Source organism: Schistocerca americana, chromosome 5, assembly GCF_021461395.2.
Source record: "Schistocerca americana isolate TAMUIC-IGC-003095 chromosome 5, iqSchAmer2.1, whole genome shotgun sequence".
In the NCBI taxonomy this organism is placed as follows: Eukaryota; Metazoa; Arthropoda; class Insecta; order Orthoptera; family Acrididae; genus Schistocerca; species Schistocerca americana.
The window spans coordinates 217,907,470-217,924,854 of record NC_060123.1 but is presented as its reverse complement, the minus strand read 5'-3'; the positions used below and the strand labels follow the sequence as shown (position 1 = coordinate 217,924,854).

General features: G+C 40.6%; 1 protein-coding gene across 1 annotated transcript in view; it reads right to left on the bottom strand.

Moving 5' to 3' along the window:
- The window catches only part of LOC124615736 (eukaryotic translation initiation factor 3 subunit H), a 31,819-nt gene extending 15,665 nt beyond the window's left edge, over positions 1–16,154 (bottom strand). Inside the window, exons 1-3 of the mRNA XM_047143811.1 lie at positions 15,987–16,154; positions 11,421–11,574; positions 691–858 (exon numbers count right to left, since the gene is read on the bottom strand). Of these exons, the coding sequence (XP_046999767.1) occupies positions 691–858; positions 11,421–11,574; positions 15,987–16,046 (382 nt within the window). The 5' untranslated portion in view covers positions 16,047–16,154. The remainder of the gene's footprint in view (positions 1–690; positions 859–11,420; positions 11,575–15,986) is intronic.
- Between the last annotated feature and the right edge of the window lie 1,231 nt (positions 16,155–17,385).

Below are 17,385 nucleotides of genomic sequence, written 5' to 3'. Positions count from 1 at the left end.
TAAAATGATCATTGTAATAAAATAAGATAAATCAGAGCTTCTACAAAAAGATTTAAGTGTTAATATTTCCCGCCCGCTATTTGCGAATGGAACAGTAGAGAAATAGCCTGAAAGTGGTTTGATGAACTCTCTGCCAAGCACTTTAGTGTGAATTGCAGAGTAGTCATGTAGCTGTAGATATTCTTAACGCCCCTCTTCTTGCTCATATGCTTGGGACATATTTAGTTTCCGTAACATCGAGAATACCTCCATATGAAAGGAAATCCAGGTTTAAAACCATTAGCAGCCCAAATTAACACACTAGATCTCATTTAGTAAAATGTACCCTGTCCCTCACCAAATTTCTTCACTCCTGATCCAGCAGTTTTATTACCTGTATGACCCATATAAAATTCTTTAAACTGACTAGTTATAAATATCCCTCCCCCCTTTCCCTTCTTTCTTGCTATAACAACTTACATGTGAAAACAACACACCTCTGGATTATATAAAAGCTTACTTATTGATCATCACAGTGACAATGAGAAAAATAATAATAGCCAATTACTTGATCGTATCACTCCTGATTGGTGAAAATTTACGTACTTTTAAACCTAAGCTCCTGCTGCTGCAAAGAGAGGAGAGAATAATAATAATAATAATAATAGTAATAATAATAATAATAATAATAATAATAATAACAACACTGACCATAAATGACAACAACTGACTCTTCAATAGATGTCTGGTAGTGGTACTGGGATTCCAGAAGGGGAAGACTTAAAAAGTTCCCCACATCAGCACTCTGGTACCAACCAACATGGAAATGATCAACATTTACTCTCCGCAGTTGACGCATCATGGCCAGCTGGTATTCCTCTGTAAAATAAAAGGTTACAAAACTGAAATGCATTGGTCAATGCTACTTGTGCTGAGAGACAGTATTCTGGCCACTACGAAGTACTTAACATCTGATTTTAAGAAAATTATTTGGTGAAAAAATTTGACTTTTGCACATCTTACAGTCTGATATGTTTGCTTGATAAAGGACTGAATTTCTTTGTTATTCATCTTAGTAACTGTGCTGCATCAAATTAAGTAAAACATTGCACAAAATTTTAAACACTTTGCAGAGGTAAAAGCGCATTGAATAAACTTTGTGAATGGTTGACTTTGCTCACACACTGCTATGTATGAATGAAATGTCCATTCGATATCAACATTTTATTCAAAACTGAGAGCAGGACAACCTCTCATTTCATTGGTTTTTATATCTGGCAGAGGGTCACTTCGGCACACCCCTTTCCATCCCTAGGCATCAGGAATCGTGTGGTAATAACAAACATCATTTTTCATAAATGGTTTAACTTTTTTTTTTTTTTTTTTTTTTTTTTTTTTTTTTTTTTTTTTTTTTTTTTTCAAATGGCAGTGCCCAAAGAGGGAAGTATGCGGTATAATAAACACTTAAAACTCTTATCTGTAGAGATATGGAAGAAACTCATCCACAGCTGTGAGAGGGTCAGCAGAACAGGATGCATAAACACATCAACAGTGCTTACGGAAAACCCAGAGCCCACATTTAAACACATCCTCAGCACCAGGGATGCAGTGGACCATGACGAATTAACTCATCCACAGCAGTCAAAGGGTTAACATTAGCATGCCACTGTGTGCGAAACTCCATTCTGTACGTCAGCAAAAATACTACTTAATTATTATCATCTCACTGACATGCAAACTCTCTTGTATGCCCATATGCTATTCATAAACAAACTCACCAGATCTGATTATTATCCAATATGTAAATAATTCAGGAGCAAAGGACACCACTCACCAAATAGTAGAAGCACCAAGTTGTCTACTTTAGTTCCAAATTATTTACGTTCTACCAAGCCTTTCCTTGCCATATTATCCAGTATTGCTCAATGTTCCACGTGGGTACTAACATTTCCAGTCATAATCACCGACATGCACAAAGTTCGATAGTAAGGAAACCACCCGATTATTACCAAGATAACAGTAGACATCTCTGTCAGTGACTGCAAGGAGGTGACAGCAGCCAAGCGCCAGTGCAGCACTACTGCACAGGCACATTCAGCACCTGGCTCTGCATGAACTCACTTTGTCACTGAACTGTGCTATCTGTGCTATGGCTTTCTTGCCGCATGGCACCCAGAACATTGTACTTGCATTATTTTCTCTTGTACCTGTAATTCAAAAATATTTGTCCTAGCAGTGACTGTGCATTTTATGTTGAGAGTTGCAACATAATTAATGATGGTCATGGGCATTATTTGGTGTTTGTTTCACAACCATGGACCTTGTTACACCGTACTACCTCACCACGTGTGTCGATGAAAGTTGCACTCTGGCAGTTTCTCCAACACCACTTATAGGGACAGAAACATCACGAGACCTGTTGTCTGCACTACTTTCCTACCCATCAACTACAAATCTCCAGCCATTTCCACCATACGAGTTGACAGAGGAGTGGAGGACTTATGAGAAATGGCACCAACAGCTTTCCACCACTTTCCAAGTAACAGATCAAGGCATAATCAAAGCCCTTTTCCGTCATGGATCTCACCACGTACATACCAGCTTTAATGCAAACTGGCGCTGCTCAATGTGTTTTGCTCTGTACCTACTTTCACAGTCAGTCACTGCCATGTCATTGCATCTCATGGAGTTTTATCAGCATCATAAACAGCCAAATCCATCCTATCATAGGTGGGTAGGTGAACCACAGGGACTCAGTAGAAAATGCCATTGTTACTTCTGTACATAAGGAATCTTATGCCTAAGTGATTATTTGGGACACCATTATTTGGGAGGGGGGACACTCCGATAAGGAAGCGCAGCACGAAGCTTTACAGTCTGCTGCGCCTTTCCAAAACAGCTCAACCCTTTGAAGTCTTCCGGACTGCAGTACAGTGATTAGAGATTGGAGGTGAGGGAGCAGCTATCATTTAAGACCCAGAAAATAAATCGGACCAAGCCGAAGTAGCAAATGTGGAATCACAGAGAGCAAACACCACCACCTTTTGATCTGGTCTTGGAAACAAGGAAAGCAATCTTGCCGCCCCCCCCCAACAGGCGCATGTTTCCTGCCATGTCTGGAATGTTTTTGAACATGCAAGAGACAACTGCCCCGATACGCCAGGCATGGCATAAGGAAGGGCATTTGTCAAGCTCAGGATAAATGACACCATGGCAGGACTGGCTGGACAATTAATGTGATTTCTTTGAAATCCTCCAACCTGGGAGTGCCCCCTTACAAACTGTTCTAAAGTTCAGCAACAGGTTTAACTTCAAACATACTTCTGTTTCAAGAATTGGATGAGCTCAGAAGGAAATTTTCTCTGGAGGGCTTGGCAAAATGAGGGATTTTGTGGCTCACATCACTTTAAAGGTTCAGCACACCTACTCGTCTTCTGTGTGTGGCCTGTACCCGTTGCATCGCAGGATGCCATCAAAAACGAACTAGACAGGTTAATGACCATGAACATCATTGAGCCCATGTCTGTGAGTGGGTGGGTGACACTGTTAGTTATTGTAAAAAAACTGATCAGGAAAACTGCACTTGAGTAGAGATATTAAGGCTAGCATTAATTTTCTGTCAGATTGACATATATGCCATACCAAAACCTAATGTACTTTTATCGGCACTTGTTGGTAGAGCGCATTTTTCAAAAACCGATCTCGTCAAAGCTTATTTGCAGCTGCCTTTGGACGAATAATCACGAAGTACTTGCAGTCAACACGGCGCATGGGTTCTATAGGTCCAAACTTTTAGTTTTCTAGATGACCAGTGTCCCAGCCATTCTTCAAAGATTCCATGAACAACTGCTGCAGGGTGTCCGTAGATGCATTAAATTACCTCAATAACACCATGATAAAAGTGTCCTCAAAGGTGGAACACTCAGGACAGCTGCAGCAGTTGTTAAACACCCCCCAGTCTTCAGGCTTCAAAGTCAACTCAGAGATGTCAGTTTGCTTTCAACCGTCTGAGGAATACCTATAGAATATCTCCTGTGACAGTATTCTACCCACACATAAGCTGATTGAAGCTGTTCTCAAGCTTCCTTGCCCTGGAAATACAAACAAGCTCCAGTCTTTCTTGGAGAACATCACTTATTATGAGAAATTCGTACTTGGTTTGGTGCCAATTGGGCACCTACTAAATGATTATGGAAAAAGGGCATCCCTTTTGTCTGGTCAGAAGTGTGTCAGCAGGCTTTCTGGACTCTGAAGAAGCCCTAGTATCCACCCTGACTTTCTACATTTAAACCAGTAAAAAAAAGTTGGCGGTGGAGAGACTGCCTCTGAATGGGGCCTGGTGACTGTTCTGGTTCAGAGACGCAGATGGATGGCAACATCCAATCACTTTTGCATCAAAGATGCCAAATGTCACACAAAAGAGATTATCATAAACTTTCGATTATGTTTGTGCTGAAAGGAGTTTTTGAATTGCCTCTACAGATCATAAGCCATTACTCTCCCTCTTCAGTCCATCAGCAAAGCTCGTTGAGAGGTCTGCCTATTGCCTTCAGTGCTGGGCACTTTTTCTCAGCAGGTATTATTACGAAATTCACTTCCACAATACCACAGAACACACCAACACAAATGCCCTTTCATGCCTCCCAATTGGATCTGACCAGGAGTTTGACCAAGACGAAATTTTGTGCCTCCACTAGGACAATGAGGCTCAGCAGGCAGGATATGCATTTCCTATCATGGCAACCTGTGAGACAGCAGTTATGGCTAAAGACAACACTTTACAACAAGTGTGGTGGTACATCCAACAGTGCTGGTCGTCCATATTTTTGGTAGGGATTCCCACCTGTTGTGCCACCATTTTTACTTTTGCCACTGACCATCCTGGTGGACAGAATTATCCTCCTCACTAATGACCAGTAGTCTCTCCGGGTGATCACACCAGAACTTGTGCCTAACAATCCCACAGCTTCTACACGAGGAACATTGGGGCGCCTCATACCAAACTGCTTGCCCAGTGCCATGTTTACTGGCCAATCTTGTTCGCAGTAGTTTTCAGTGTGAGCAACAGCAGGCAGCACCTGGACAGATGTTCTCTGTCTGGCTGACGCCCTCCTGCCCATGGGAGCAGGTACATGCAGATTTTGCAAGGCCCTTCTCAGATACAACCTGACAGACTGTAATTGATGTGTACTCCAACCTTCCCTACATGGTCAACTGTTGGTCCACATGTGCAGAAGCTACAGTCACTGCTCTTGGCAGGATTTTTGCTATAGAATGTCTTCCTCTAGTGCTCCATTAGCCAGTTTTCAACGAATTCTGCAGCCACAATGGCATTCACCATTGGCATTCACCACCTGCTGTAATCAGCTTTCCATCCCCAGTCAATTGGCAAGACACAGATGTGAAAGTACATATCTGATGTTTCTCCTGATGAGACTTACTACTTTTTAAGTTCATGCAGGTCAACTAGGGGAGAAGAGCCCGGCAGAACTCCATGACCATCAGTCTCACATGCTTTGCCACTTCACGTTGCCAACACCTGGCAACATCTCCCGGTTTCAACCTGGGCACCCGCACGTGAGTGTGGGGGTTCAGACACCAGGACAGGTGGATTCCAGCAATTGTCTGCCAGCAGCGAGGCCATTGTATGTTCACTTTGGACAAGGGGGACCACATGATGATGTGCTATCAAAATCAGCTTTACCTATGGGAGGGGACATGGCCTCTCCCTCCTTTGGATCCTCCAGCAGTTGCCTGCCATGACATTGCAAATGCCTTTATCCATCTTCCATCACATCCTCTGCTTCCTTCTCTCCTGCTCCTGCCTTCGCCTTCTCCACCCTGTGTACCACCCGCAATCCCACTCTCATCTTCCTCTGTTTGTAGGCCTGAGATGGACTGGATGTTTGCAGACAATCTGGCTGCCTCTGCCTCTACTGTTCCTTCTGTGCCAAGAACTGTCATGGACATGATGTGGCCTCCACTTCTTACAGTTTGAGCACAGTGACACTGACCATGCTGTGGGGTGGGAACATTCCAGCCAGACATTTCTATCTGGCATGATTGTGAGCTGGTCAAGCTGGAGAGGCCATCTAATGTCCTCAATGACATCAGCCTGGTTCAGGAGACTGGTGGGATGAGCAGCCAAGCACAAGTCACTGCACTGAGATGCAAACTGTCACTCCCAGATGGTAAAAGGAAGTGGTAACCACCAGATCACCTAGGCTTCGGACGCCAGCTTATGTATCCATCATCAGTCACTAGGAAGTGACAGGATGGCCGAGTGACAGCACACACCCACGGCACAGGTGCTTTCAGCAGCACCTGCCTCGCATACCTATGTAGGTGAACATAAATCAGGGCATGCTATAATTCAGCTCTAGCTCCAAGTGCAAGTCACTTTGTCTCTGAACTGTTATGGTTTTCTTGCCACATCACATCTTGAAGATTGTACTCTATTCTCTCTTGTACTTGTGATCCAAAAATATATTTGTCACAGCACCGATCGTGTGTTTTTATCTTGTGAGTTACAACATATAGCGAGTAGTAGTTCAGTGCTCACACACGGTGAATATTTCAAGTTCATGCATCCTTCCATAATATTTCATTTTGATACCTCACTAGGTTTGAATCATATTAATTACATTTAAGGGCGTGCATATTTTGTGCCATAAGGAATTATTTGCCATATAGTTACATTATTTTTAATTCAACTGGATACTGTGTCACTGATACATGGTACAGGACACATCACACCACTGACAGAAATGATTCCAACAGAATAAAATGTGGTAAAATACTGCACCTGTTGATACCACCCATTTGCTGTGGCCATGGTATAATAATGGACACAAAACATTCACCAAAATCCAGCATGCATAAAATACATACAACCAAATGAATCAGTTTGTCACCAGATATTGTGTACACTGGCTTCACCAACTTACAACAAGACTTACCTTACTACTAAACCTAGGCACCAGGTAACACTACAACTAGGTATTTCATCACAACTAATACTTTGTATTTATATTTGTTGGCTTGACCAACCCACAACCAAACTATCACCTTTGAACATAGATATCATGCTATACCACAGGTAAGTCAGCTAATTTTAGTTTATTTAGCTATATTATAGTCTACACAGTCAAAAGCTACTGTCTCATCACAGATAAGAGAGAATATATGTTTTAAACAATCAGTTCCATGACCATGTTCTCACAATTGACAATTTTGACAGACAAAATGTGATCCAAGGATTCTGCTTATAAGAACTGGCATCTTAATCATTAGGCTACCTGAACATCCCACCAGGTGTTTGACACTTTCGGCACTTATGATTTAATGCACATGTAGTGCATTAATTTCACCCTCATCAATCCATTCATTAACTCCCATTTCAAATAAGTTCTTTTCTTCTGCAAGTTACAAGATGCCTCCATTAAATCAGCTGGCATACAAAATAAAAAACGAATTTAAAATATTCAACCAATGTTCCATTTCTTCAGGTGTTCTTATACAGGGCGTATACATGGACAAGGAAAAAAAATTCCCAGATTTTCTAGTTAAAAATACAAGTTTTCCACATTAAGACAGCATACTTTCCCTCAGAACTGTGAAACTTGTCAATCCTTCGAATGATGAAGGTTTTATACATCAGCTTAGAACTTGCCAGCACTTAAAAAAAGTGTTTTGGAAAGATCTCTGATGTGTAGAAAGATGCACACTGCATATTTTCGTACTTAGAATGTATAAATTCAAATCTGAATTTCACTGTTCCACCAAATACAGCTTGTTAGTATCCGAAGTATTTAAATCGAGATTTCAGTGCACTTTTGAAAGCCCATCGTAGCTCATATCACTTGATCTCAACAACCGACGACAGCAGATATCCAGAGCATAGGGCACATGATGCAATCAGCCAGTAATACCATCACTGTTACATAGTGCGAACACACAAATAGGAAATGTTAATGGTTTAAATTAATATACATTCTGAAGCTACAAGAAGAGCTAAGCTCTCACATATGATATTAAGTCTTTTTTGCATGTGCTACACTTTAAGATACATCACACAAACGTACCAGTAAAATTTCAAATAATAACGCAACTGTCTAATTTTCTGGGCTCAAAATTCTTCTAATTGGCTGATCCTCAAAGTGTTAAGTTTTAAATGAGCATCAAACACACTGTGATTTAAGGAATTAATTGCACATTCTCACACGTTACTTAATTCATCTTGCATAAAAGGAAATTTACTTTGAAAGTAATGCCTTTCAAACCACCATTCGCGATATTTTCCCGCAGCTGTTGCAAATAGGTTCACTTCAGCAGCTGCCCGAGAGCTCCAGGAAACACACAGTATTGTGCGTGCACAGCTACAATGACATAGGAAGCCAGTATGCTGGTACGTGTACATAGCATTAAGAGATCTTCCATTAAGTCGTAAAAGAAACAGGACATCAGAGGATACTCCAAGAGCATCAAAATTTCATAGCCCATACTAAAATGCATAATTTGGCTTAAAAGTGCATATTCATAAGTCCAGATTCACACTGAAGCTGGCCTCAATCTGATATTAAGCTTTTCACTGTGGTTTTCAGGATGCAAATTTTCTTGGAGTACCAGGACTGTACTATTTCATGTTGGTTCTTTATTACAGCATAACACCATACGTGCCAGAAGATGAAAACATGCACTTGAAATTCAGTGAACAGCTGAAAATAGCTGATAATGTGGAATGAAACACTTCATTTCAAATAAATTGGCTGCCTCTGCAGAAAAGATTAATAAAAGCCAAATTTATTTAGCAAATCAATAAGAATAACTTCATTGTTCTGGAAGGCAATCAATGCTCAACTGCCAAAAATCATAGGAATAAAATATAGTTAAAAAACTGAAACTAACATCATATTTTAATCTTCCTTAACTATGTGAATGTATTTTAATTAACTCGACAGCTCCTGACCACAGAAATCCATTTTGTTTTCTTTTGATGTGAGTTCTGTAAATGAAGAGGAAATAATAAAATCATTAAAAGTAAGCAAGGGTCACATGACATGACAACACCCCCCCCCCCCCTCCCCCAACAACAATTCAGACTGCTCTGCACTCGTGCACATCTGGCAGCTTGGGCATGCCAGAAAAAAGTTTGCCAGGTAGGATCTGGTTGCTTGTTGCTACTGCCCATACAGCTACAATTCAAGCGACCAGAAGTGGGAGAAGGTACCCTCATACGCGACTTGACTGCACATGTGCATGAGCCTGCTACAACTGCTCAAACAAACCTAATGTAAACAGTTGAGACGTCACATTCATCAGAGGCAGTTTATTGTCATGAAGTATTGCATAGTCTTAGTCCTAAAGCCTTTGACACATTTTGCTGTTGGTAGATGCTTGTGTGTGCACTGTGGTTTGTTGTAAATGCTGCATTTCCTTTGCAACTAAAGTTTTATTTTGATGTTTTTCACTCTTTATTTTTACTGCCACAATATTATTTTGCTGTAGCAGGATACAGTAGAATTCTTTGTTAGGGAATCAGTTCTTATCAATCAAAATTAAAAAAATTTAACTGGAAACTAAAACAATGAAAAATTACTGGAATCCTAAAAATGTCCCATGTTTTCCCCAGATTTCAACGTTGTTCTGTTATACTTCACGTGACTATTTCAGTAGTCTAAATAACTTAAGAGCTATAGTAGCTGCATTGAGTCACTGAAAGGCACACAAACATGCCTTAAAATGTTGCTAACTTTCAGATACAACACACCTGGTCAGCTGCATTATGCCAGCTGATTATACGGTGCCAGCACTTCAGCTTGACTGACGTGAGAAGTTGTGTTGTGGAATGAATAAGGGCTTTCTATGAGACAGGGAGCAGGAGGAAGAGTTGGAGAAAGAAGGTTGACGGCCAGGAGAGACATGAAGCATGGGATAAGAATGTGGCACCTTTCTGTCAAACCCCATTGACTGTTCAAGGTTCACTAATGATACTTTCATGATCTGGAGCCAGGGCCAGGACACCCTACCCTTGTTTCTCCACATCATCATCATCTCTCTCCCACCCGTTTCACTGGGACTCAGCCTATCAGGCCACCTTCCAAGACACTGACTGGTACACTGAGGGCTTCATCTATATCTCTGTTCACATCAGACCTATTAACCATCAACAATATCTGCTTTACAACAGCTATCATGCCTTCCTTTTAACCAAGCAATGGAAAATCCAAGATGGAATGTAAGAATTTTTTATGGGAAGGAAAATTTCTCCTCACCATATAACAGAAATGCTCTCTCTCTCTCTCTCTCTCTCTCTCTCTCTCTCTCTCTCTCACACACACACACACACACACACACACACACACACACACACCAGCCACATGTAGACAGTGCAACTGCAGTGCCAAGATATTCCTCACCTAACGTGCTGAAGGTCTCACTATACTATTACCCCACTACCTATTCCACAGATAGATTTCCTGTAACATATCCTCACAACCCACTAGTCATCCTACTACCTATTAAGTAGCAGCTGCAAAGAACGCAGAAAACATTGCTGAGCACACAACGTGCTCAATTTAAATGGCTACTTTGTAAGCTATGCCTTCTGGGTCCTTCCCAAAACTAGCTTCTCTAAAATATGGAGATAGAAGTTGTCGTCCTAACACATCATTTCATCCTATAATCCTTCTGTTCTCCATATGCTCACCCGCATCCATTGCTATCTCTGTCCCATGATCTTAGTTTCACTTATCCTGCACCTAACCACTTCCCCTTCCTTTATGCCCCTCCAAGTTCACTACTGCTTGTCATCCTGCACTAAGTTTGCCAGTGCAGGTAGCTTTGCTGCATTCCTATCATGTGAAACTGCTGCCTCTTCTACCTACATTCTTGTCTAACGTACATGCTGCCTCCCTCCAGCAGCCCTCAGCTACACTTTCCAAACCCTCCCTCCCACCCCCTGCATTTTAAACTCTTAAGAAAGCTAGGAAAGTTACTGTTTAGGTAGGCTTTGTCAAATCAACAACTAAACTATACTACTTGGTAAGCTGTCATCTATTTATTTATTTATACCTGGACGTTCCATTATCAATTTTAGTCATTTCTATATAAAAGAGATGACCACTGACATCACCAGCTGTCTAGCAACACTAAACAGAAATCATACTCTATCAGTTTTTTATTGTTTCATTACTCAACCTTTCCTTCATAAAACTTTTGTGTAGCCATTTCATTCCTATCTCCACTTACTCTCAAGAAACTTAATTTAAGATTCATCTTGCCAACTCAGCTGTTATTCACAAATAGTTTTAACTACTCTGCCATCACACTGCCCAAATTAAAAAATAAAGGGAAAAAAAGATGTGAGGTGTTTCACATGTTTTTTCATCAACACAATAATTACTCTGGCATGTGAAACTTCCGAAACGCAAATTTCTTACCTTCATCTATGCTTTCATCATTATGTTTTGGAAATGGAAAGCAGTTTGTGATTTCCAAACGATTGTCCACGACAAGACCAAGCAATGCACCCTGCGCCACTTCCAAGTTCCTGGTGGCCTCCTCATGGCTATGTTTAATCATCTTCATAACAGCCTGAAAAAGTGTGTGTACAATTAGTGCCCAGATCATAACACACAAAGAAACTCACTGTAAAACAACAATGTATGAAATTTTGGTTAAAATAATTGTACATTCAAAACTTTAATCTGTACAACAAAGCCTTAATTTTATATTCTTTTACACAACAAGAATTAGGCAGAACACATTTTTAAGACAAACATGAGACTGGCACCATGAAAACAGTTCTATAAACTTCAAGAAGGGTCCAACATCAGAAAATGCTAAACAGAAAAATAAAACCCAAACATGAAACTTAAAATTGCCCTTCATATCTGGATGCACATTACAATAGAAAAATAATAAAAATAAATAAAATTCAACTGTCCTGTTACTGTTTCGTACGACAGAAGCGAACTAAGTTGACATCCCATACAAACACGAAACATGGTAAATTAGTTGGCAATTTTTATTTCCAAATTCAACGTCAAAATACCAGTAAATATATTCATTGCATTAACCCCACACGCCACAAACTATAAAATTAGAACTTGTTACAGTTCAAAATATTTCATTTAGCACTTTTGCTCAGTGGAAATTTGGAAGGTCTGCTGACTTACGCAGGACCCGCTCTAAGGGACGAGTCATAGGTCATTAGAATATAGGACACTGTCAAGGTACTGATTGATTCTGAAGATGAATAACGTTCAGTATGATATAAGGTGAGGGATCAGCACAAGGGGTTATCCAACATCACAACAGCCCACATTAATAATCATGAAATTGACAACTGTATCTCTAATCACTCAATCCCCACAGTGCATTATATTTTCAATTAATGACATGTTTTGAAATACATGGACTGGTACCGTCATATCAGCCATTATTACTGACATGATATTAAGGAGTAATACACCACCAGTTCACTCCAAATTAGAATTTATCAAGAACCAACGTCACCACAAAATCTCATGGAGACTACAGATCAATTTTTCATAATGATGGTTTCAAGGTGGGGCATAAACATAACAATGGGTAAATCGGAATATTCAGCAGGTGTCACCTTTGTCCTGCAACGCTGCTGTGTGGTATAGCTTGATGTGTTGTTAATCTTTGAATATACGTGTGTGTGTGTGTGTGTGTGTGTGTGTGTGTGTGTGTGTGTGTAGAAGTTTTCAAACGACACCTTTATTCTACTGAAAACCATTTTCTTGTTATTATTATTTTGCTAATGTTTTATATGTCTTTGTTAATTGGAGAAATAAAAACTGTTATAGCACGACATGCTGAAGACCTAACTTTCCTTTCCGATTCCACCCATCGGCTTTGGCCCGTGACGTAAGGCTGTTGTGGTGTGTAACGTCACGACGGCACGGAATTTAGTTTGTGAGAGTGGCGTGTTTGTAGGTGTAGTTTTGATGTGATCGATGGTGCTCTCTGGTGGTGTGTTTATGTGTTGTGTGGTAGGTGATGTTTTTTGTTCAGTTTGAGTGTGTGGCGTGTTTATAGGTGGTGTATTGTTGGGGGGGGGGTGGGGGGGTTGGGTTGTTTGGGAAAGGAGACCAGACAGCGAGGTCATCGGTCTCATCGGATTAGGGAAGGAAGTCGGCCGTGACCTTTCAAAGGAACCATCCCGGCATTTGCCTGGAGCGATTTAGGGAAATCACGGAAAACCTAAATCAGGATGGCCAGACGCGGGATTGAACCGTCCTCCTCCCAAATGCAAGTCCAATGTCTAACCACTGCGCCACCTCGCTCGGTGGGCGTATTGTTGGGGTCAGTGGTTCTCTCTGGTGGTGTGTTTATGTGTAGCGTGTTATGTGGCGTATGGGGTTCATTTGCATGGTAGCATTGCACGAGTGTGGTGTCGGTAGTGACTGTGCTTTCAGTGGAATCTTTTTCAGCGAGTTAACGATTTTGGTTATGTTATGTCGACGTTGTTGTAGTTTCTTTCTGTTCATTGTGTGTGAATTTTGGTAAACCGCTTTGCTTATGTCTTTGGTAGGTATGGATATGACTGACAACGTCAACAGTTTTTGGTTGTTGGTGATGATGATGGGGAACAGTGCATTGTCTCTGACAAAATTTCTTCAACTATTTGGATTTTTGGATGAAGTCGTGAAGTGTTCAGTGCTTCGTGAAGAAATGAAGCTTACTAAAGTTACAGTGTCTCAGACCAGGGACGGCTATATGTGGAGATGTCATAAGAATAACAGTTCAAGGGAAGTGTTCGAATCCAATTTTGTTGCGTTTTTTGAGGTAGTAATGACTGTGGACGTGGTTGTAGTTTTGGGTTTTATGATTTGGCATTGGTAGTTTCTGTTGACCTATAGAACTCAAGGGAAGTGTTCGATTCCAGTGGATATTATTTTTAGTAGATTTTGGGAAGATTGTGGTCGTTTTATTTTATCATTTGGTTTAGTGGCATGTGTGTATTTTTAGTTTGTTCCCACCCAAAAACCCTCAATTTCCCCCGCTTGTCCCATTAGTTTCATTATATTTTTGAAGGAATATGTGTGTGATGGTTTTTCGATCTATTTTTCTGTTTGTTGTCATGTTTGCGTAATGACATCATAGCCGCGACATGGGAGTAGTTGTGAACGGTCGTTTCCACCACATTGGTGATGTCTTTGGTCAAAGCAGACAGGTGGAATTGGACGTATCCGATAACCCAAGTATTGTGTACTTATGAACTCTGTTAAATGTCAAAAATGTCTAAGTACAGGTGGAAATGGCTGCTTGCTGCAGCAAGGAGAGATTTGTGTGGCACTACCAATAGAAGAATCTGTGACAACTGATTAAACAGGACATGGGTGTCAATAAGTACTCAATTATTAAACGGTGAGTGAAATTTTGGTGAGTGAGTGGTTACACATGTGTCTGTTTGCAGGAAAATAAATGGGAAAGGTATTTTACTTGGGCATATTGATTTTGTCTTTGATTTATAGATTGAATGGTACAGGTTTTTGTTAGTCTAAGGTTTTTGTATGAATGGTGTTTTTTAATAAGTAGGCTATGTTCATAAATTTCATTTTAGCTATACAGGTAAATTTAACTTAGCAATACCAGATCATAATACCATATTATTTGATTTCTTTGCACATGTTTCATTCATGGTTGGCAGGTACTGTGAAGTTCATTTTATCTTCATTGGTAAATTGCAAAGAATGATACCAGTTGTAATTCATAAATGGACTTATGTTTCAGATAGCCTATTGATAAATTCATTTTGGTGACATGGGTTGAGTGCACTTATCAAAATTGGCATTTTTGTGTCACCATGCCACCCCCTGCTCTTTTCTACAGATACTGCTGTTGATTGGTATCATGGAGTGGAGTTAAACAGTGCCTTTAATTAAAGGATTTGTTAGTATGGACTTTATGTGAATGGAGTTTTGTTTAATTTCTGTATTTGTTTCATGTTTGAGGGAAAGGAAAGTGAAGGCAGGAAACATTGTCCAGTTAGTCCCCAACAAATCTCATTTTCCTACTAGTACCTGATAGTTGCATACTGGTTAATGTGAAATAGCCTATATATTTTATGACTAAATTGCTGTGATTATATGTTTATTATGGTTGCATGACTGAAGTAATGCTTGTGATACTCATAGCTGCTCAGGAGTGCAATTTTTATGTCGACACAAGTCAAAGCCACCGCCCAGTATCGAACATTTCTTTATTTCCTTTGAAATGGGTCATACAGCACAATACGTAATTTTCGTCCAGACGTAATACAACAGGCTGAAGTAACAACACTTTAACATTAGCATATCCCTAGATTCTTGCCGAATATGCCTACATACAAATCACACACCCAATACTATGTTCGAATAACTAAATATTTACAGAATAACACAACATTTACGTTAAATGACTAATGTCAAAGTTAGAGGGTTAGTTCTCCTTTCGCGGACCAACTTCTTTTAAAAGCCTTAGGTTTCCGTCAGGGCGCTCGGCCTGGTTAACGAATATTCCTACCGACAAAATGATTCGGAGGAAACAATACACATCAGCAGCATGCACCGATAATCACATGGACGACGTTATACAATGTCTTCTTCTGTAAGAGACTTTTATCTAACTCAGGTGTTCTGAATTTACTGTATTTTCCGAGAGGTGCGTAAAATACGGCAAAATGCGTTAAATATGGCGCTAACAAAGGCAGCAAGCTACATCACGGAACAGTATGTGGCTGAAATTTTAACACCGTATCCAAACTCCTTGGCTTCCACCAGAAACTATGCGTCGGGCTTTGCTACAAAATCAGTCTGTCACCACCGCAAGGTTTCTCGGGGAGAGGGGGTCTCCTATCACCCTCTGGCCCCATTACCTGCCCATGGACCTTATAAAATATAAAGACGAAAATTTTCTGTAGTTTTTACATTAACACACCATTCTCAAGTAACAGCTGTACTTCATATTATGTAATTAAATGAAATATTTTTTACCAAGCCATCCATCTGCACGTATGCAATCGTCGCATCTGGTTCCTGTATTCTTCTCGCCATTTTTCCTTAAGCTTAAACCAAATTATTTATACTACACAAACACACACTTGCACATAACCTTATTAAACGACACAAACTAGCCCTTCCACCAAACCAAAGAATTCCACTCCTCCAAAGATGTTTTGTAGAAACGTAGAAGCTGTCACACTTTGGCTCTAGCCCTGACATGTGTATCTCTGGAATCTATACTGGGGCTCACTCGTTTCGATGTATTGGTCATCAACTTTGAACGGTGTTGGTGTATGCAAGTTCATAAAGAGAACCGAAATAAAAAGATGTAGAAATGTCGTCACCTTTCGTCAGAACTCTGACCAAGCGACCAACAGAAAATGAGAAGTGGAAGACCAATCGAAGAGCACTGTATTTCACTCTCGGAGAGGATTCTTAACTAAGATATGTTTACATAGACAATATAAATGTCATATTGCCGACAATATATCCCGACAATGTTGCCCAGCAACTCTGTGCCCACAGAAATTAGAGCCAAATGTACGGCATGTGCTGTGTTAAAACGCCTGGGTTACGTTCGCCCTTACTAGTGCTGAGCATCCTATCCGATAACTTAATAATAATACATGGTGGTTACTGTAAATATACGTGTATGATGCATCAAGAAAAAAATATGTTGTATATGATCCAAGAGAGTCGATGAAAAAAAAGGTGGCGAGCGGCCGCGACATCAGCGATGCAACAACTCGCCATCGCTGGGTCCATAGATGCTGCCTGAGCGACGCACAGCAGCCGGCCGCTGTCATAGAGAACCGAGAGCAGCAATGAATAATTAATTAAATCTCAAAAGTTGGCGTGGCGCTGAGTGTTTGTTCCTTTTAAATGGTTCCTGTGGAATGACATAAAGAGTTAGTTAGTTCCTATGTAGCCCTCTCACCGAGTAAGTGGATACATTGGTGTGTGTCTAGGAGTGATAGTAGAGCGACCCACTGCGTTATGTAGTGAGGCACCACAGCTGGCGGATAAGGCTTGGGAGAGGGAAAGGAGTTTTGATAGGTAGTACCAGTATTTTAATTTGGGTACAGTTTGCGGAGGCAGCAGGGCTATTTAGTCTGTTAGGCCTCTGCTCATATATGTAGCTGTGACGGTTGTTTCCTCCCAAAGCTGAGTAACGGAATATACAGAGATATTCTGGGATTTTCTGAATAATCACTGGTGATACACTGGTTTTAGCGAATTTTGGTGCACGAGCTATCAATTGATCGCCGTCTTGTGGACGGCTTCTGTCGTAAAGTTTGCTGTGGTAAATCCAGCAAGAGCCTGGCTAGAGAGAGAAGTAGATTGGTAGGTGCTGAGTTTTTGCGTATCGGTGGAACTCATATCCTGTCCA